At 27.9% G+C, this 22,215-nt stretch overlaps 1 protein-coding gene and 1 long non-coding RNA gene across 2 annotated transcripts in view; one reads left to right on the top strand and one right to left on the bottom strand.

Moving 5' to 3' along the window:
• Positions 1 to 11,501, bottom strand: part of LOC122715576 (CHRNA7-FAM7A fusion protein-like) — a 68,103-nt gene extending 56,602 nt beyond the window's left edge. The window contains exon 1 of the mRNA XM_043937859.1: positions 11,448 to 11,501. Within this exon, the coding sequence (XP_043793794.1) occupies positions 11,448 to 11,489 (42 nt within the window). The 5' untranslated portion in view covers positions 11,490 to 11,501. The remainder of the gene's footprint in view (positions 1 to 11,447) is intronic.
• Positions 11,502 to 11,977: 476 nt separating this feature from the next.
• The window catches only part of LOC122715577, a 187,396-nt gene continuing 177,158 nt past the window's right edge, over positions 11,978 to 22,215 (top strand). Inside the window, exon 1 of the long non-coding RNA XR_006346867.1 lies at positions 11,978 to 12,303. This is a non-coding gene — a long non-coding RNA (uncharacterized LOC122715577). The remainder of the gene's footprint in view (positions 12,304 to 22,215) is intronic.

Here is a 22,215-nt window from a genome sequence, read left to right as displayed (position 1 = left end):
AAAAAAAAAAAAAAAGGAAAAAAGAATATTGAACTGTGAAATGCGCTATATTCGATCGATGTCAACAAAACATTTTAATCAAACTTCACCCATTCTACAAACATTCACTCGCACACATTGATAATCTGCCTTAAACGCCCTGCCTCAATCCCGGCGCCTGAAATCGCTTAAAATCCTCAGCCAAGCCTTCAGGTTTGAACCTTTGGCAGAGCTTTTCGCGTGTGCACATTGGCGAGCCTGATTATTCGGATTCACCCCTGGAATTGGGGCACCAGTTTCGAACTATCCAAGAACTTCGTTTAAAGTGCTGCGGGCAAGATTCTTTTGCATCTTCTTCCCTCCGAGAACTCTTTATATTACCTTTCCTGAATCCACCTTCGAAAGCATTAACTGTTTAACGACATGGTCTATTTCCCTCTGGTGTATTAAAAAAAAGGGAGGAAAAAAAAAAAAAAAGAAGAAGAAATCTTTCGAAACATTTTGAATTTCGTTTTAATGGCTCTTAATACCCCAACTTTTTCCCCTCCCCTCCTTTTTTCCTTCTCCCTTCACTTCGAGCACCGAGGGGATGTTGAAGCCATAATTTACAACGTTCGAGGATATTAAAGGAAGATAAAATGTCGTGAGAATATCTGAGCTCTAGTCTCCTCAGAAGGTAACCGGATCGCTGGTTTCGCAACTAATTTTAAGTCTCCATTCTCCTCGTTGAAGGACGTAATTAGAGCGTTTCCCAAAGTTCGTCGAAACGGTGAGGACGACGATGAGGGGATTATGTTGGAATGTTAATACGTTGGGATAATACTTCAACCCTTTTCTTCCCTCCCGATTGGATTTTCTTCCGTAAAAAAAAAAAAAAAAAAAAAACACGATCCTTTGTTCGAAAGTTTTTTCAACAATGCGTGCGAACGATCGAAATCGCGCGTTTACCTTGTTCGACGTGTTTATTTTTAGACGAAAGTTTCGCTGAACTTTGGCGACTCGATTTGTGATAGTAGTTTGCTCGATAGGTGGTGTGAAATTATATCACAAGTTCGTCGCAAGTTCGTCACGTTTTAATAAAGTCAAGTGACCTGTGTTTTGAAAAATATATTTTCTAAATATTTATAAAAAAGATACGAAATGAACGAAACGATCGATAATATAATCGATGTGTCAATTAAATTGTTTACTCTTTCTTGCCATTATTTTTGTTGTTGTGTACAACCAACACAGCCGCCGTTGTAATAAAAGAAAACAGTTTATCGATCGTTTGTTTATCAAAGTTGCTTGTTATTTATTTAATCCTTTACTATAAACTGTGATGATAATTTAATTTTATTAAATTTCGCGACAAATAATTCTTTCCAACTGAATTTTTCAAAATTATATTATTCATAAAATGAATTTACATATTATTAATTACATATTATTAATTATACATATATTACATATTATTAATTATGATAAATTATTGGATAAAAAATTACCTTATTTAGGAAAAAAAAAAAGAAGATATTATATATCAATAATATCAATATCGATAAGCGCGAATTAAAAATATATGAAAAAATCATATCGAGATCATCGAAACATTTAAAATAAATATTGTCACAAAAATAATAATAATAATAATAATAAAAGAGAAATGAATCCCTACTATGAAAAATATCTCAGAAATTTTCAACTAATAAAAAATAAAAATAAAGAATAAAAATAAACGAATTTCACTTGTCATTTTAATTTTAAATAAACCTGTATCTGTAATTTTTCAACTTTACCATAGAATATTTATATTATATATTATAAGTATTATACAGTATTATATATAAATTACATCAATTCATCGCCATAACAAGAATCTGAATTTTTTCAAAGACTCCATTCGACAAAAGTTTTCGAGTAAACCGATTATTTTCCCTCTACAGATATTCTACAGATATTCACTCTGAAAATGTTTGCCCTGGAAATATCATCGATTTCGAAGCCACGCTTCTCCTTTCCTCGGATGACTGACCTAATTAAACCATGCGACGAACTTCGTCACAAGGCGCTCTCAACAAGGGCTGGATCGAGGGTGGCGACACGAAGCTGAGGACAAAGATATCGCCGGAGAATCACGAGAGAGAATCGTTAAACCCTCGTTGTTTATTCTTTCGTAAAAAAAAAAAGGAAAAGGAAAAAAAATAGAATTAGAACAGAGAGATCGACTCGACGGCCTTTTTCAAAATATTAATGCTTTAAATCTGTTATGGACGCTCGTTGCCTCATTGTGAACGCTTTTATGCTCGCTTCAATGGAGCGGAACACGAAGAACATATATATATATATATATATATATATATACAAGAACGGGATGAAAAGAATGATGAGACGGTTGGAGTATCTCGATCGTATAAATCGCATAGTTTCGCGAAGTTTAGCGAAAGTTTGAAGGAATGATTCCAAGGAAAAGGAAGTTAATAATAAATAAGGTAAGTGTATACGGAGTATACGAGGATTTTTAATTGAGAGGAATTTTTAAAAGATAGGAAGTAGAGGAAACGCTTCATCGTAACTTCAATTTCTGAGATGATTTTTCTAATTTCAATCTTCACTTTTAAGACAAAAATAAAAGTCGTTTTGATATACCTTTGAAATGGAGTTATAAAAATAATTTTATTAAGAATTTAATTAATTGAAGAAGAAAATTTTATTAAAAATAGACTTAATAATAATTAAAAAAGATTCTTCCGATAAGAATTAAATACATATAGTCCTTAGACAAGAATAAAGGATAAAAAATTAATAATAATAAGATTGTCAGTCATGAATAAGAAAATTAACGAGAGAAGTTAAAATTAATTTTAACCTCAAGAATTTGTTTGAACGTTAAAACAAAAAATTTAACCAAAATAACATATAAATATACAAAAGATTCGGTAAGAATTTAAAAATTTAATTATTATTTTAAAACGTAACATTTTATCCTGTTTATTAATTATCCATACAATCATTGGTGAAAGATTAATGAATGAAATAGTCTTTAATGAGTTGATTAACGTTCCTCGATTTCTGGAGCATGGTGAATGCGGCCAACACTCTCATCAATATGTACATTCAGCCCAATATGTATAATCATTCGTCAAAACGATCGTTTAAACCATCGGTTCTTGATAAGCGCAAATGTACGCGTGCATCCCATATCGGTTTAATCGTACTTTACGGGCAGATTGCATACACGCGATTGATCGTTTAGGATCATTGGAACCGTAACGATGCTTGATTCTGCCCGAAATAACGAAATCCACCGTTAATTAAAAAGCATCGAACCCCTTTATATTTTTAATACGCGATTCGGTCGAGGCTTAATTGAACCCGAAAAAATCTCTTCATTGTTATCTCGAGAACGGGTCGACGAGGATGCAGCAATCGCTTCGATGAGATGGAAACAAGTGGAAGATAAACGAATAAGCTGGATGTATTAATCGATAATCGAGAGTTTTCGAAATTTTTTTTCTTTTTTTATAAATATAAATCTTAAGATGTAATAATTATTGCAAAAATTCTTTGTTAACGGTGTTTTTTCTGAGTGATTGATTAGTTTCTTTTGTTGATAAAATTGTAAAGAGATAGATTTAAAGTATTTTCTGTATAGATCGTGTGAAGATGACACATCTTTCTTTTAATTATTAATTAAAAAATTGTTTAATGCACTTGATAAAGAAATACGAAGTTAATTATGGTGGAAAAATTATTAATTTAGGCGATGTTGTAATTTTAATAAGTAAAATTATAAAAAGACTGAGAAATGACTTTTGCAAAAATATTTTTAATTAAATAGATTTAATGGTTAACGAAATATTTTAATATTTAATATTTTATTAATAATAATAAAATTGAAACGAAGGATTTTCTATCTTTTACATCATAAAGAATAAGATGGTTAATTAATCCATTTCTCAAGATAAGGATAAAAAATTCAGAGATGGGATAATGTCTGAATATTAATCTTGGTAACTGTATGATACTTAATAATTCTAACGAAGATAAAAGTATCATCACTTGCTATATTTCTATCTCTTTAATGATGTGATTTTTAATATGCATCGGTGCTCTTTGAAAATTCATGCTTCGCTTTGACTTCGTTTTCTTGGATTCGTTGATACGAATCACACATCGTTTTTTAAAATCTCTCTTTCTTTATCATTTTTTATTTTCTCGAAAATGTGCGCACGAATATTTCAGCTTATTTCGTTCTACTAATTTATTTCATTTTTGTATTTACACTAGTCAGACCTGACTTTAGCTAGAAATAATTTCTCTATGTAAAAATTCTGTATGTAAATATTTTATGATTAACTTTTCGTGCTACTAACAAATTTAATATGATTTATAATGAACAGTGAATAATTATATCTACACGTAATGATATTTATTTACCAAAAAAAAAATCACGCAATTTGGATTTTGTTTTCATTTTAACTAAATAAATATCCTTGTTTAATTATTATAACAAAAAATTATTAATATTTATGTTATTAATCTATGAAAATAACATAGCAAATTTGCACAAGAAATAGATTTTAATTTATTTTACTAACAAATAATATAAAAAAAATTGTTCTCTGAAAAATTTTTCTTCTATTTCCATATCCTTCTTTATTTTCAATATGTTGTATTCAAAGAAAGAGAAATATATTTTTAAAAAAAATTAAATTATATCATATTCTAATTCTTGCTTTTAACAATATATAAATTCGTGAAGAATACTTAAAAAGTCGATTTTAAATACTAAAACATTGATATACAAAAATATTATTTGAGTTTTATTTATTAAACTATAAACAATTCAATTTTGGAATTTTTATGTTTATCTTATAATATCTCAAATTCGAGTTTTCAAAAATTGCTCACGAATATATTAGCATCCTATTTATATCTTTTATTTTATTATTTCAAAAACTTTCAACCATAATTAACATTACAATAAATTTCTCATTTATCAATTTTTTCTATTTATCTGTTTCAAATAAAAACGACTGTATTAAAGTTTCATCTACTTGATATCACAAGCAATATCATCAGTAGACATACGCACTATGATGCGCATGTAAAAATACTTTCAGTTTGTTATTCCTCTCTACCTGTGTAATTTCTGTCATGTTCGTACAAAAAAGGAAACAGAAGAGATGACGGTTCGTAAAACAGCTGAGTAACTTTGCACCGATATAAACCACGTCAAAGTGAAATTGAGCCTGGCACGTAAAGATAGGTTGTTTCGCGNCCCCCCCCCCCCTCCCCCAACTTTACAACCGCCTCACGATTTCTTATCTTGACGAATACCTCGAAGGATTTCCTTCAATCGAACGAGGAATTCAACGAGGATTTCCCGTGTTTGTAATCGAATTACGTGAACGTGAATATTCGATGAAATATCGAGAATTAAATTGATATCAGACGATGCAAAAGAGATGCGCTAATTGACGTAATTACTCGATATCTTTTTCGTGTTTAGCGTAATTGCAGTTCGATGGAATGATATCGTAGGAATGATTTTTCGATGGTGGAAGAAAAAGGGAGGAGGGGGAAGGGGGAATATGGAAATGAAATAATTAATAGTGCTCGTTAATTATCGGAATTTTATGAAATTCATGTATATTTGAGGTTTGAAAAAATTGAAATATTGGAAAATTTTATCTGAGAAATCTCGTCTAATTTATCATTTGATGGATCTTAAGATGTATAGTTTGTAGAATGTCCTTTTTCGCTCTTGTCAATCTGCATTAAACTCTGTTTATTTTATATCAAAAATGTTGGGTGAAGTTTTTCTAAATAATTTCCTATTTTTTCCTAAAATCTTTGCTATTTTTTATAAGATATTAATATAATTAGATTACGGATATTTATACATTTATACATTTGTGAGAAATTTAAATGTGAAAAAAGCTCACAATATGCAAATATACGCAGAACAGTGAAAGATGATGATCAGTATGATATTTAGAGAATGATCAATATTTCCATTTTTATAATTCAATCTTCTGACGAATGAATTATAAGAATACAAATTTGCATAAATATTCGCAGTTATTTTAAAAAACCATTAAAAAGTTAACACTCTAAATACCACAAGAATTGCATAAATTTAATAATCAATGTCATCATTTTCTAACCTGCAATTTATATTTTTGCCTCAGACAGAATATGATCAAGTGTACAAGTAAACAGACATATAAAAGATCCTAAAAAAAAAATCTCAATTTTAAAATTAAGAGAAAAGAATGAAAGAAAATCGATTTTTTTTTGGATTCAAAAATAACTGTGCAAGTGTTGAACGAACGGAATTGTAGCACCGATGAATTTCACACGCAGAGGGTGTGAAATTTTGAGAAGTGACGTATTGAAGACGATCCATGGCAAAGAGGGTTCGAATTTTGCACCTTCGGTTTACAATACGTTACTGGCTTTTGATCAGGGACCACGAACTCGTGGCATAACTCAATTCTCGTTGAGAGCTAGTTAATACACTCTCGATTGCTTGTGTGACCCGAATTTACCCCCAAAGTGCCACCTATATGTATAAGGAATATTTGCCCGCTTCTCTGCGGATGCCAAATCGTTTGACGAGGAAACATGCTTCTCCTGAATAAATATTAGTAATAGGACCCCTTGTATTTTAGTATACTGACGCATCATCCTACTCGATTGATCTTCTAATCAAATTCGAATTTTTGATTTAACAATTAACAACACGACTTATATTTTATAAATTTTCGATATTTTAGTTTTTTTTTAATTCAATAGCTACAGTTTAATAGATTCTCATCAGAACTTTTCATATATATATATATATCAGATTAAAGATATCTAATTAGATTCATTTAAAAGTTTCTTTAATATATTTTGCGTAAAAGTTAACAACTAACAAAATTTTAAAATAATTTTTAAACAATTGATTAGATTGTTTATCTTAATTAAGGAAAATTTTATTATCGTAATTAAAAATCATATCTTTTCATGTGTCTCGTCAATTGAAATAGAATTGAGATAAAACCAAAATCAGTTTAATTCATGGTGACAGTGTAATTTGAGTGATTTTCTTGATTTAAAAGTAAGGAACTTCGATAACTTGAAATTTTTTTAAAACTTTGAAGGATCGTAAAGCATCTCGAGGGAGTTATCGCTACTAAATTAAAATTATTTGAATATCACATTTGTTCCATAATTGAACACACATATCTAAAAATTTAAAAGTTGTTAAATAATCCTTTTTATCGGAATAAAAATTTTTTAACAGTTTAATGGCGTAATTTTATAAAGCGTAGAACAATTATTTTTTTCATATCTCTATTATAATAAATATAGAGAAACACGAGGAAATAATAATGAAATCTCAAATCCTTTTTCTAAAAAAAAAGTATTTTCATTCTGAAAAACTGAATTGTAGCCAAGAAAGAAAATTGCCCGGTAATTATCTTGAATGTCTCTACAAATCTTTAAAGATTTAAATAATAAATCGGAAATTCTAAAAATTCTAAAAATAAAAATAAAAGATAAAAAGAAGATATAATAATTATTATTAATCGAAATATTAATTTAATTTTTTTATAATTTTTTTCTTTCTTAGAAGAAGAAGATAAAAATGGATATGATAATTTCGAGCTGCAGAAAATTATTATAATCAAGAAGAAGAGGTTTATAATTAACGCTATGATTAAAGAAAGAAGCAAGAAAGACAGATGATCGTAAATTTAACCTTATCAGAAAATTGCAGTTAAACGAATCACGGTTCTAAAATGATCAAGGACTATGCAGAAGCAGAAATTGAGAATTGAGTTTAATTTAACTTTCATTTAAACGAAATTCTAAGGATAAAACTTTCTGGAATTTATCTTTGATCTCCATTTACTGATAATCCTTTTAAACACGAATCCTTTTAAATCAAGAAAATCACTCAAACTACACAGTCACCATGAATTAAACTGATTTTGGTTTTATCTCAATTCTATTTGTGTATTTCAATTGACGAGACACATGAAAAGATATGATTTTTAATTACGATAATAAAATTTTCCTTAATTAAGATAAACAATCTAATCAATTGTTTAAAAATTATTTTAAAATTTTATTTATCTTATAAATTATTGCAATAATTTTTTTTCAAAATAATGATTAATCAGAAAATAAAAATTTTACTGAATCACTATATATAGTTATAAATATTAAAAATATTAAGTTGTTATATTATGAAAAATTAAAAACAGAATATATAAATAAAAAAACAATTTATTATCGACAAAAATTTTCTTCTATATTTTGATGCAAAAAAGATAAAATAAGACAAAAAAGTATTTAACTCTTTCCTCAATCTTAAGAACAAAATTAAATATCTTTAAATTATTTAATAAATTTCAAATCGTCGTTTATATCACATATATGTTTGTATTTGTTTTATAAATACTATTTGACACAAATTGGATACACATTTTGCATTTCGTAACGACGCGACACCAATTAAAACGTAATAGGCATGTTATGCCAATCAAAAGACAGTATTTCTTTAATCGTATACGTACTACATAAGATGACTACTCGTTGATTTGAGCCGATAACATATCAAACTGATAAAGTGCCCTCGATGGTCTGTAGAATATCAGTCTATCTCAATTGACAGTGGCAGGTACATTAACGAACCTAATCAAACGAGGATTCTAGCCGTCTGTGATGCTTCTGACTCATCTTGTCCTGTCATTGATAGCCGATAGTTGGTAGTCGCAATTGCACATTCGTGAACGTGACGTGCAGACGAAAGGAAGGAACTAATTGACAATTTGGAAACGAATAAAAAAATAAGGAAACGACGTGGATGGAAAAATCAACTATTCTGAAATACAAATATTTCGTAAAGATCATAAAGACTTAAACTTCACCAAAAATTAAATATTCTAAAGTGCAAATATCGTGTGTTGTATCCATCACGAATAAAAAGAAAAAATCGATAACCAGTTCGTCGTAACGCGAATCTAAACAAAAATTTAATCCATTCACGCTACAAGCTGGAACAATAAACACGAGAAACAATAAAATCTTTAATGAAGTACGTCTCGAAAGCGGCCATAAAATGCCAAGATTTTGCGTAAAACCGTGTAGTACCATTTACCGTACGTTTCGTTCGTCGAGATTTTTTCACGGCTTGAAAAAACGGGTTACTCTTTGTAGAAAAACAGAAAAGGAGGGAAAAAAGAAAAAAAAAAAAAAAAAAAAAAAAAAAATGTTGTTATAGGAGACACCTATATGAGATACGTCGAGTAACTCCTTTCTCTCTCCAATCCCTCTTTCTTCGCTCCCATCTTTCTTACTCGTCTCTTCTTTAGGGCGAACGCACAAAACTGGGGTGAGAAACGGAAATAGAGACGCGATGGGGGCCAACAGAAGGGTGGAATGGAGCGAGGGAGGGTAATAGTGAGATGGTAAAGAGGAAAAGAGAGTGCACCTAGCGCTGACTTCGCTCATAATACCATAGAACCGTTAAAGCTCACAGACACGCGAGTACTCCGCCTACTCGAGTCGTGCTCCACTCTTTTCTAGTGGAGGCCAAGAAGTTACACCCCACCGAGAAGTTCGTTTCTGCGATCGTGGATTTTCACGTAACTACGTACCCCGCCTACGACTGTGCTACGCGAATGCACTTCAGCCTATCTCGAAACTACTTCGTTGATGCATCCCTACCTCTATATCCCTTCCGATCGAAGCGCTTCCGAATTCTGAATTCGCCAAAGTAGGCTAGTACCTCGTGAAACTAATTTTGACCGGAAAACATTTTTCTTACCATTGACAGGATAAGAACCGAGGATGGTGAAAGGTTTCGTGACGGTGAAAGGTTAATCTTCTGTCTCTGTGAATAAAAGTCGAGATACTGTTCTCTTTGATGTAACGTCAGGAACATCAGATTTATTTTTATGTATCTTATGATGTTGACGAGATGATTTATTATTATGGTTAATTTTATATGTATATTAGGATTTTTTGTAATATGTATAGATATTGTAAGAAATTATGTAAATAATTACTTTTCAACAAGTTATAAATTTTGAAAATACGACGGAAAATAAAAAAGTATTAAAATTTTATTGAACATAAATATATTTTTTAATATTCATAAATAATTTTGAGAAATATGATCCATGATCAACAATTAAAAATTATTATTATACTTAAATATAAATATTTTTTAAATAAATAGTAAATTATATTCAAAATATATTATCATTTCAAACAAATAAAAAATTTATATCATCTAACAATAGACGCTAATCTAGATATTTTTAAAATATATTGATAAGTTTTTAAAAAATTTAAAAGAATTTGATAAGAAATGATGCATTAGAACAAAAATATATAAAACGAAATAATAATTAAAATAAATTAAAAATTATAATTAAATTATACAGTCGAATGAAAATGTGTCGATTAACAAATGAGAAGAATTTTATCGTTTGTAAATTGAAACCATGTGAAATTGAGAAACGAATGAAATAATTTCGAAATAATGAAACGAATCTGCCGAATCTGTTCTGCTGATATTCAATCTTTCCAAACAAAACTAAAGATATCGGATATAATATTAAAATTTCAATTACGAAGGAAATTACAAGACGAGTTCTTCAAATTCAATAGCCGATAAATTCGATATCAATTTGGCCATAGAATATCCTTGAACGTTAATTGAATTATGTGTCAATGTATTGTCTACAAGTATATTTACTTTACGCCGAAATAACTGTGCTTCAATTATTTGAACATATTGGAATTGTATTAAATCCTTTTACATCTTATATTATTTTAATTATTAAAAATATCGAAACTCTTTGTACTTTATTTCAAGTTTGATAAAATATTTGTAAAATGATTAAATCACTAAACGAATAAATGTATAAATCAATCAAACATATAAATATATTTTTTATTAATTTTGTGTAATTTTATATATTTTATTTAAATAACTTAATAACTTATTTAAATAAAAAATATTTCAACAAAATACGTTATATATAATTACATAACTAATTTTATATTTTTCTTTCATATATTATATGAAATTATATGGTTATAATGGTTATAATTTTTATGCTTCACACGGAGTAAAGTTCTCAGAAAGCTTCCATCTTATACGTATATTATTTTCGCTTCAAGTGATTTATAAACTCGACAGAAGTAATGGAAAATTGTAAAATTTTCTTTAAGAACAAAAAATCACTTTTCTCTTGAAAACCGAATAGAAGAATAGAGAAAGAAAGATTTGAAAGAAATTATTTTATACTATCGTAATGAAAATATTATTAAAATATGAATAAAATGATTTTCTAATAATGAACAAAAAGACATCTTAATCTGTTTTATATAAATTTCTCTTATATATTGAAAAGAGAAAAATTCTTTTAAAAATGTTTTATTATTAATAAGAATTTTAAAAATTTGAAAAGTCTCACCATATTGTATCTGCTTGTCGAAAGTAGTTCATTTATCCTCATTGAAATCACACATTTATATACACTAATAATATAGAAAATTATAACAGAAAGACACAAATGACGCACTTTCACTGACAATTATTTTAGAACTAAAAACTTCTTCTTCACGGAAGTTCTTCTTGCTACGAAAATCAAATGAGTGACTGAATATGTACAAATTGAATTAAATATATATAATTAAATATTTCTATATATACATATTTTCAATTCAAAAAATTAGTACATATTTTTAAAAAATATATAAATAATTTTATTCATAAATTATAATTTAATATTAAATATATAATTTAAATAAATTGTATCTCATATGATTAATGTATTAAGTTTAAACAATAGGTATAGGTGGCGTTCTATAGCGTCTAAATTGGCCGAATGTATTGTAGTTTAACGTGCTTTGAGTGATATAAATTATAATAATTAATAGACATGTGCGAATATCGTTCGAAACAAAGACGAAAACAAGGTGACCGCAATCAGGCAAAAATTCCAAGAACATAAGTATATACTTCCTTATCGAGAGTTCGATATCAACAAAACAAATGCTATTCGTATTTTTTTTCGAAGTGTTCAATTAGACATTCTTTCCTGTCGTTGCGTAATGGTATAAAACGTGGCGTCGCGTCGTGTCGAATACATCTTTCTGACGTCTAACATTTATTTTATAAATTCGATACAAAGTATTTCGTGATAAAGTATTTATAAATTGGTTTCGTGAACTTTGAGTGAAAATAATGGAGAAACAATGTGGAAAATATGAAGAATATGAAGAAATATCTGATGATTCTTGTAACCTATTGATAAACATCTTGTCTTGGTGAGTACATCATAATTATATATATTCATAAATTTGTTAATTCATAAATGGTTTAAATAATTTTATTATATATGTTTTCATAATAACATGTAAAAGCATAAGTAATATATGTTTACCTGAAATAACTTATATATTTGGTTAGAAATTCAATTGCATCATAAATTCTGAGTTTAGTGAATTATATATCAAATCTGTTTAAAAAGAAAAAATTATACATAGGTAATTGTATGAATATGTGCATATGTATAGAAATACATATTATATTCATGAAATATTTTAAAATTGGTGGATTTCAAATATCTGTCATTTGTATGTATATTTCATCAGATTATGATACAAAAATAAGTGTGTAATATATTAAAAGATTTTGTAAATTCTAAGTATTAGGATAATACAGAAAAATTTACAAACCAATCATTTTCTATATCTATAATTATAACTATTATTTAGTATCTATAAAAGAACGAATAATTTGTTTATTCTTTTTTTTTTGTTATTAATTTATTCTCGTCAAAATTAAATTCTAGAAGTCTTCAATTTTCATTTATATCATCTTATACTCTTCTAAACTTGACAGTATTTTTATATTTTTTGTTTAGATCTTTCTCATTTTTCATTAAAATTTAATATTTTCGAAATACATAACCTTATCTACAATATATATATTTATATATATTTTCTTTGCTATATAATTATGTCTTTTATTATCAAATTAAAAAGATTATCTAAAAAAAAAAAAAAAAAAAAAAGAAATAAAATAAAATTCTATTTCTTCATCGATTCGAATCGAATTAAATGATTTTATATATATTTGTATAATAAACATAAGTATAGTTAAAATTACGAAGTAAAATTATAAATATATATTTTTTTAAGTTTATATCAGATCTATTAAAAAAATATGTTCTTATTAGCAAGATTTTCTCGCTTAATTTGCTGCATATAATCGATACAATAAAAAACTTTGAAAAGAAACTTCATAATAAAATAAAAAATAACTGGAAAATTCTTTTTATTTTAAATTAATCAAATAACGATAGAATAATTTCAGAAGAAAATTGTTTAAATTAAATAGTAAAATATTTAAAATTAATTTTTCAAATTAAAATATTTGATATGAAATATTATATATTTTAAATAATAAATAATTTAATTTGAATATTGATGAAAATTTCAAATTTGAGATAAAGTATCCAAATTTGTCATCTGAAAATTTGTCTTTTCAACAATCTAATGTTTCGATTACTATGCAAACTAAATTAAGATTGATGTTTATAAACCGATTAAAGTTTCTTGCAAAGGATGTCCACCTTCTGTCAGAACTTGTATAATATATAGTCGTCCAACTTGGTAATTACGGTATAAATATAGCATAGTTTATATGCTGTAACACATTTGAATCTTTAATAAGTAATCAATGTATGACCAACTGACACGGAATCTTTTGCACATATGCAAATTATGCGACGTTTCGTGCATGTCGCTTAATACGTATTTCTTGTATGTCAATGTGTTGGTATGCTGTATGGAGGGGATATGCAGAAATATGCTATGTATCTTTGCATTCTCTAACCCATGACCTCAATGAAAACTATGCAAATGCAGCGTAACAGTTGATATAGATTCAATGAAAGCGAAGCAACCTTGGATACGAAGTGCATAATATCTATTGCATTTCAAATTTTCACATTAATCCACAAATATCATTGTTAAAATATAATTTTTCTCTTTGTTTAATGTGTTCTTTTTCTTAATTTTTTAAAAAAGATTAATCGTTTAAAATATTATACCATAGAATAAATAAATTTTTTATATTTTTATTTAAATAGTTCTTCAATATTATTATTAAATTATTATTACTTACGATAGGATACACTATTTATTGCCAAAATATATATTTATTTTATTTTTATTTTGTGAATTTATTTTAATTTGAACTTGACTCAAAGAAAATTAATTTTATATCATCTATCACAAAGATTCCTTTTCATTATTAAAGTATCTGTTTATTTAATTTTGTATATTGAAAGTGTTTAATGAATTACACGTGTACTTATATATTTTAAATAATAAATAATTTAATTTGAATATTGATGAAAATTTCAAATTTGAGATAAAGTATCCAAATTTGTCACCTGAAAATTTGTACATATTTGTTACATGATTACAGTTTTCAATTTTCCAACATATTGATTCTTTCTGAAAAGTAGCAATTCAAATAAATAATTTTAAATTTTACATTACATTTAATTTTTTATTATCTTAAAAATAATCTTAATATTAACATTTAAAAAAAAGTATACATAAATTTTATGATAGGAATTGTATACTAAAATTTCAAACATATTATTTCTTTTAAAATTTATATAAAATTTATAAGTTTAAATAATTTGAAAATTAGTATAGAATGGAATACATAACTTACAAAATATATAATTCCATATAAGAAAACAAATCTTCATATATTCTCTACGCGTCCATTTACAAAAAAAAAAAAAAACGATTCACTTACATTTATATCTTTCTTGAAACCATTCGTTTCTTCGCTAAAACCATTTCTTATGAATAATCGAAGGGGTTTTCAATTCCGTGTGTTCCATCGCATATATGAAATTCCATATCACTTACACAATTTTTATATTTTTATAAAAATATTTCGTAACTTTAATTCTAATCGTACGATTACTTCATAGCTCCTAGATATTAAGTAAAAATTGTGAAGATATTCCTGAGTTATTGCAGAGGAACATTTGATTCCGATTGTCCCCTTCTTCTTGGCTGAGACACAAATGTATTTGATAGAAATGCTATCAGGAAAATATGTAGGACGTGGTTTCGATACGTGAAAACGTCAAACATATCTTGAATATCTCCGAGTCTTATCTCGAAGTTGTTGAATATCTCAGCGACTTATATTCAAAAAGATATCAGGCGGTGCAAGTCAAGTGCAGCTGTGCGTTAAGTTCACTCCCTTACTACTCGTGCACTTGACATCCAAGGGTAGACGAAAAAGGTTAAAAAGAGATGAAACTTTTTTTTTTTTATTTGTTCATACTGCACATGTACACTACCGCGAAAAAGTTTGAAAGCATTTGGAATTTTTTTTAAAAATAATCGATAATATATTTTTATTATATGAAAGAAATATCATAAAGGTTAGACTATATGTATATATATATAAATAAGAAATGTATTAGAAAACAAATATAATATTTATTTCATGAATTTTGAAATTTTCTATATTTTTCTAGATTTTTTAATATTCCAATTATTTCTTTTTTAACTTTTACATTGAAAAATATATAATGTATTTAAATTGTTTTCATGAAGATAACAGTGAATATATAATAAAATTGAAGTATTCATAAAATCGAAAGAGATAAGGAGAATCGTAGAAATTTAATTTTCAGAAGATCTTGTAAAGATCTCTATTACATTATATTTGTTTGCATTACTCGATCATATGATTAATTAGTTGTTGCAATATTTTATACAATGGATTTAATAAACAATTACGACGTTTCATGCAATGCAATACAATTAATATTCTAGTGAAATAGAATTTCGAATTAAAATAAATTCTCTTTCTTCTTTGATTATTCGTTATGCTGTATTATTGATTTCTTGTCATTGTTATTAATAGGTTTTAATTACATTATAATTACTGTTCAAGAATAATCGATATATTCTATTTTTAAGGAAATTTTTGATTTTGAATATTTCTATATTTATTTTTCATGGAATAATTTTAATAATTGAAATCATGTTACAAGACTTAGGAGTTTCTAATAATATTTTAATAAAAATATAAAAAAATAAATCCATCTACGTGTTATGTGAAATAAGGCTAAATTAAAATAATAAATTTTTTTTTTTTTTTCTGAAAAATTTCACTTTTTACCGATATGATATTAAAATAAAATAAAGTTGTATATTCCATTCGAATATCGTAAAAATTCATCTTATTCGAGATATTACTTTCGATTCTATTGTTAATTTCTGAATTTCAAATACATTTTCTTGTATCTAAGAGAAAAGGAACAACAGAAATAAAACAATTTTCTTTTAATTTTTAATTCAATTAAAAAACGCACGAAACAAAACGAATAGATAAAATAATAAATGAATTACCTTCAAGATCGTTGCTTTTATAATTACGTATCTCGATTAACAATAGAAACAAAGAGGATTTAGACATTACATGTTTTACACATAAAAATGCTATTCATTTCGAATCCCTTCGTCTCACGTCCAACGATCTCGAAATCATCATCTCATTTGTCCGTTCGTTTAATTTATCAACGTCGGATGATCATCCTAAATATTAATCTAATCAACGAAGAGGGTAGATAGATTCGAGCGTGTTTCTATGTTTTAATTGTTAACATAGAAATCGGTCGAAATGGCCGAAAGATTCGGCCATTCGACTCGTCGATCGAGCCGAAAACATCATCGTCGAATCGTTAACTGTGAATTTGGGTCATTGCAAAGCCTCATGACGCAGGCATTGATAGGGGTTGTGGATGAGGGCGAGGATTGACGAGGCATAAGCCGTTGGAAATGAGCAACGACAAGCGTTTTAAAGTGCGGTTCGAAACCTCCTGAAAGGAAATATTACGGCGGTCTACCCTAATAAGGGTGCGCCACTTCACCCTCTCCAACGGGAGTACCTGTTGCCCGTGCCTCTATTAATAGTTCTAGTTGATAAGAATCTGTTGTGACCACGATTCGAACTTCAAAATAATACCACGTGATGTTTTCTCCAACTTGGATTTGATATATTGGAATGGAAGTTTCGATTCGGGAAATTTATGATCGGTTCACGTTGAGTTTTGTGTAAGTTTTATCGGAACTGAAAAAAAGAAATTTCTTGTGATAGATCAAATTAGTAAAAAAAATTTATTTAAGGAAGAATTTGAACAATCTGTATATGATCGCGTGTGATAGTAATTTTCAATTATTATTAAGTTTTGTAATGTGTGAGTAGGAATTTTACTTCGTAAAATTGAAAATTCCATGATGAACTTAGACTTTAGTTATTTTATAGAATTTCGAAGTTGTTAAAAATTTTTCTTAAAAAGCAATAGGTATTTGTGATCACTGAAGTTATAATCATATATTAATTCAAGTATTTTTGTTTAAGTTTTATACAAATATTTGAAGTGTAATATCGGAAGTGTTTTTAATAGTAAGAATTTGTGAATGATCTATGATCAGTCAGAACGGTAATTATTTGAAACAAAATTATGGCTAATTGGAATATTGGGTTCGATGTGGATCTAATATCGTTAGGAACTGTATCGAATTGCTAGAAATTTGTATGGTCAACAATTATTGAAGATGGTAATCGTGGTTAATTCGAATATTGGCTTTTGTAATCTGTAATTAGAAATCGAACTTCAAAATATCACGTGAATCATTCGCTTCTCTTTCTTCTTTCGAATGTTAAAGATTCACGAGTTAAAAAAAATTTTTACTCGAATCGATAGAAATTTATGTAATTTTGTTCCTTCTTTTTTTTTTTTGTTTTTATATTTAAAATATAAATTAATACATTTACATATTCAATTCTTTTATACAAAAATTCTTTGTTTGATAATTTTCATCTTTTAATTGGTTCATTAAACGATCGTTTTATTATATTTCTCTCTCGATAAAATTTTTTCATGGTTTCTCTCATTTTTTCTCTCTCTTTTTTTTTTTAATTAATTAGTCAATGAGAATTATTCAACATCGATATTAAATTTTGATTGCAATTGCCACGTGAAATTAGCTCGTATTTTTCCTATAGCTTCATAAAGGTTTCATTATATTCATGATACATTAAATAACTCACCAATTTTAACCAGAGATTCGTGATGAGCAATTGGTTCTTTTCGTCCTGAAACAAAAAAAGAAAAAAAGATATCAATTATACACGATGTTTTAAAATGGAATACCAAACTGCAGAATCGTGCAAATTTCTAAGAGAAGAAGCAAAATTAAAAAATCCTGCTCGTACTTAAAGTTATTTATATATAAGGAAAGACAATTAAAATATTAATATTTTTACCTTTCTTAAAAAATATATTGAATCGTAAAAAGTTTTTCTTAATTATTTAACACCTTTCTTGTTCGTGTTCCTAATAATTCAGTTAATTAATTAATCAAGATCTTTGGATATTTGGATAAAATTCTATTAAATAAAATAAATAGATAGATCCAGATAAATTCACTTGTCAAATTATCGTGAACAGATTAATATTATTTCAAATTCAAGGCCTCGATTCTAAAGTTGGTATTCGAAAATATTGCTCGAGGCTCGCTTATCAATATAAACAATTGAAGTTTACATTAGACAGACTGAAGTACTTTTATCTCCATCACACCTCTCTTTCTCTCTCACCTTATCCATAACATAAATCTCAATTATTTATAAATGAATCTCAATGTTTATTTTTGTATAGTAAATTTTTGTATTTATTTTGACTTTTAGAATATTCCGTGTTAACACATGGACATACGAAATATTTTTGCATGTAACCTAAAAATTTCCATGAATGACTTGAACACCGTCCATTACATAAAATATCTTCTGCACAATCGAAATTATGGTAACAAAATTTCTATTCCAAAATGGTTGATAAACGTTCCTTCGTCCTTTTTCCTTCGTCGAGTTTTAATCTTTAAGATTCGAGTATGACTCGATATTACATTTCTTACATCAACTCCAATTTCGAGCTAGAACGCGGCTTCTAAAATAATTTAAAATGTTTTTTTTTTTTTTTCTTTCAAATACTTTATCGAGGCCCTATTTTTAGCTCCTTTTTATAAATGAATTAACAAATTGTTAGAAAAAAAAAATGAAATTAAAGAGTGCAAAGGGTTAAGTTAAGTTAAAAATTACGTACATATTCGGACGAGGATTTGAAAGAAAATTAACGATTTCGCGGCGTGGAAAGTTTTTCAGGAATAAAGATCGTCTTCTCGATACTCGTTAACTTATTTATCGAGTTGGGATTACTAACTGGGTCGAGGCAATTAATAAAACGCAATAAGCTGTGCCTTTACCCTGACCGGTTAACGTGGAAGAAAGAAAAATCCGTGGCGGTCATTAATAACGGGGGAAAATAGCTCGTGGACCTCCCTGCCTCGATAATTACCTTGTAATCGTTTATCGAATTACACACGCGATTTATGATCCGGATCCCCGTGGATTTTTGGACGGTGCATCGATCAAGGGAAGAAATTACCTTCGAGATATAATCGGCTCGTAAAAATCGATCGGATGTTAAAGTTTAAATGCCCGACCAACGTCTGACCAAGCGAATTGATAGTGAACTTATGAGAAAACTAGGGAAACTTTGAACGTCGAAGTTGAAATAAAGAACTAAAGATCGTATTATTTTTGAAAAAGGTATATCGGGTTTTCGGTTTTCAAATATATACAATAATATACAGATCTTTCTTTCTTCACAACTTTCGTTATATTATTTTTCTAATTCAGAATCTTGTCACGCTTCTCGTCAACATTATTGAAAATGTAATAGCTCCGTTCATTTTTCTTTTTATTATTTTATAATCGATTATATTTAATCGGCATAGGAAAAATATAGTGTATTATAACAATTATTGATTGTTATTTTAAAATTGCCATCTATTTTGCCTTGAAAATCTTTTTACTATTTTTTATTCATTATTTTGATAATTTCGAAATTTTGAGAAACGCGCAATCTGGTTTATTTTTCATTAAATAATTTCTAATTTTATAAAACTTTGTAATTTTCATTTTCACCCACTTGTGAAAGTTTGAAGAAACTTTCACAAACTTTTCTTTCTTCCTCATAACGCTCGTCATTAGAATTTTATTGCTATTTATTCCGTCTTAAAAATCTTTTTACTATTTTTTATTCATGATTTTGATAATTTTGAAATTTGAGAAGTCTGGTTTATTTTTCATTAAATTCTGAAGAAACTTTCACAAACTTTTCTCTCTTCTTCACAACCCTCGTCGTTCGAATCATTAGAATTTTATTGCCATTTATTCCGTTTTAAAAATCTTTTTACTATTTTTTATTCATGATTTTGATAATTTTGAAATTTGAGAAATTTGAGAAATCTTTGTTTATTTTTCATTAAATTCTGAAGAAACTTTCACAAACTTTTCTCTCTTCCTCATAACCCTCGTCATTCGAATCATTAGAATTTTATTGCCATTTATTCCGTCTTAAAAATCTTTTTACTATTTTTTATTCATGATTTTGATAATTTTGAAATTTGAAAAATCTGGTTTATTTTTCATTAAATTCTGAAAAAACTTTCACAAACTTTTCTCTCTTCTCTCATAACCCTCATCCTTCGAATTACTGCTTTTAGAATTATCTTTTTTCGCTCGAAATATCTTTCTTTTTTTTTTTTTTTCAGAGACATCTTTTTCTTAATATCAGAATTTCTCCTCAGACATTTTCCTACCATTTTCGTTGCCCGAAAATCCCTTTTTGGATCTTTCTTTTCAGTAGTATCTTTTCCTCGCGCCGCTTTTTTATCGCTCGCAACCTCTTTCTTTCTCCACGCGTTCCTCTTTTTTATTGTTGGAATTCCTCCTTCCTCCCCCCACGAAAGGGGGTTTTTCTCGTTGCTGTAATTTCGTTTACAATCCTACCCACCACCAGTAATCCTCCATAGTAGGATTACAAATGTAGAAGCTTTTCTAAGTCCCTATTTCATCACAGTGGACCGTAGCCCGGAATGTTATTACCCAAGGGAAATCCAGAATAGATTATTTCCTATTATCCGGGAGGGGGGGGAAGGGTATTTTGTTCACGGAAGTAGCCGAGATCGGAAGGGAAGAACAGTGCATTCGCATACATGTGGATGATCTGTTGCACCTGGAACGATGATTTTTGGAAAAATTAAGAACAAATTAAGCCAAGGGATTAATTTAAACGGGGGATTAATGAACCTTCCAGATCCAGCATAGAGATTGAACGAAAATTTATAATGCACATTTATAAATTAACAAGATCTCTTATTTCTTCTAATTCATCGTAAAAATATTAATTTGCATAAGAATCCACAGTCTATTAATTAATTAAATTAAAATATTTGACAGAATTCAAGAATTGGATTAATTTTTATTTCGAGAAAGTCTTTTGGACGAAAGTTTCTTTTAAATTTGTAATCTAATTTTTATTATTTAGAAACAAAACTGGGGAAATGATCCTTAACTTTTAGCTGATTATTCGATTATAAAATTCAAATTTTAATCGATATATTTCTATAATAAGATTTTTGAATTGGCACTGCAAATAGGTATGAAGCACAACTTGCTGCGTTCCTTCATTTCTGAAATCACACGAATGATTGGATCAGGACAAACATTGTCTATTAGGGAGGATTATGGAATGGTCGAACAAAACTTAAGCTTGGTTTAGCATTCGGTCTACCGCTGGATCGTCGCCCTGATAATGTTAGGCTAGATTTAAATTGACCTAAACCTCTTTCCTGTACAGCAACATTTAAAGAAAATTAAGGATTGCGTGGAGTGTGCTGTGCGACAAAAATAAGAGGGAATAAGTTTTATAAATAATTGCCTCCCAAAAAAAAAAAATTCTTTTATCTTTGATCATCTCACTGTCGATGATTTATTAATTATTCTCTGCGAGAAGACAGTGGATTGGACAGCTTTCATGAAATTTTTGAATGAAACACTGTCTCTTCGATTAATATTTTTCTATTAATATTTCTAGCATCACTTCAACAGATATTTTATTTTTTCGACTGTTTATCAGATGATTCTCGATAATATAGCATGATAAGTATTCGAAAGAATTAAATTAGGTCAAAAATGATTCGATATTGAATATTTTACAAGTGTTATTTCATATATACAAACGTATCAAACGTTTCAAAGCGAAATTTTCGTCCATGTTC

This window comes from Apis laboriosa, unplaced genomic scaffold (assembly GCF_014066325.1).
Source record: "Apis laboriosa isolate Shangri-la unplaced genomic scaffold, ASM1406632v1 scaffold38_cov145, whole genome shotgun sequence".
In the NCBI taxonomy this organism is placed as follows: domain Eukaryota; kingdom Metazoa; phylum Arthropoda; class Insecta; order Hymenoptera; family Apidae; genus Apis; species Apis laboriosa.
The sequence above is the reverse complement of the archived record's forward strand: the minus strand, read 5'-3'. Positions and strand labels throughout refer to the sequence as shown.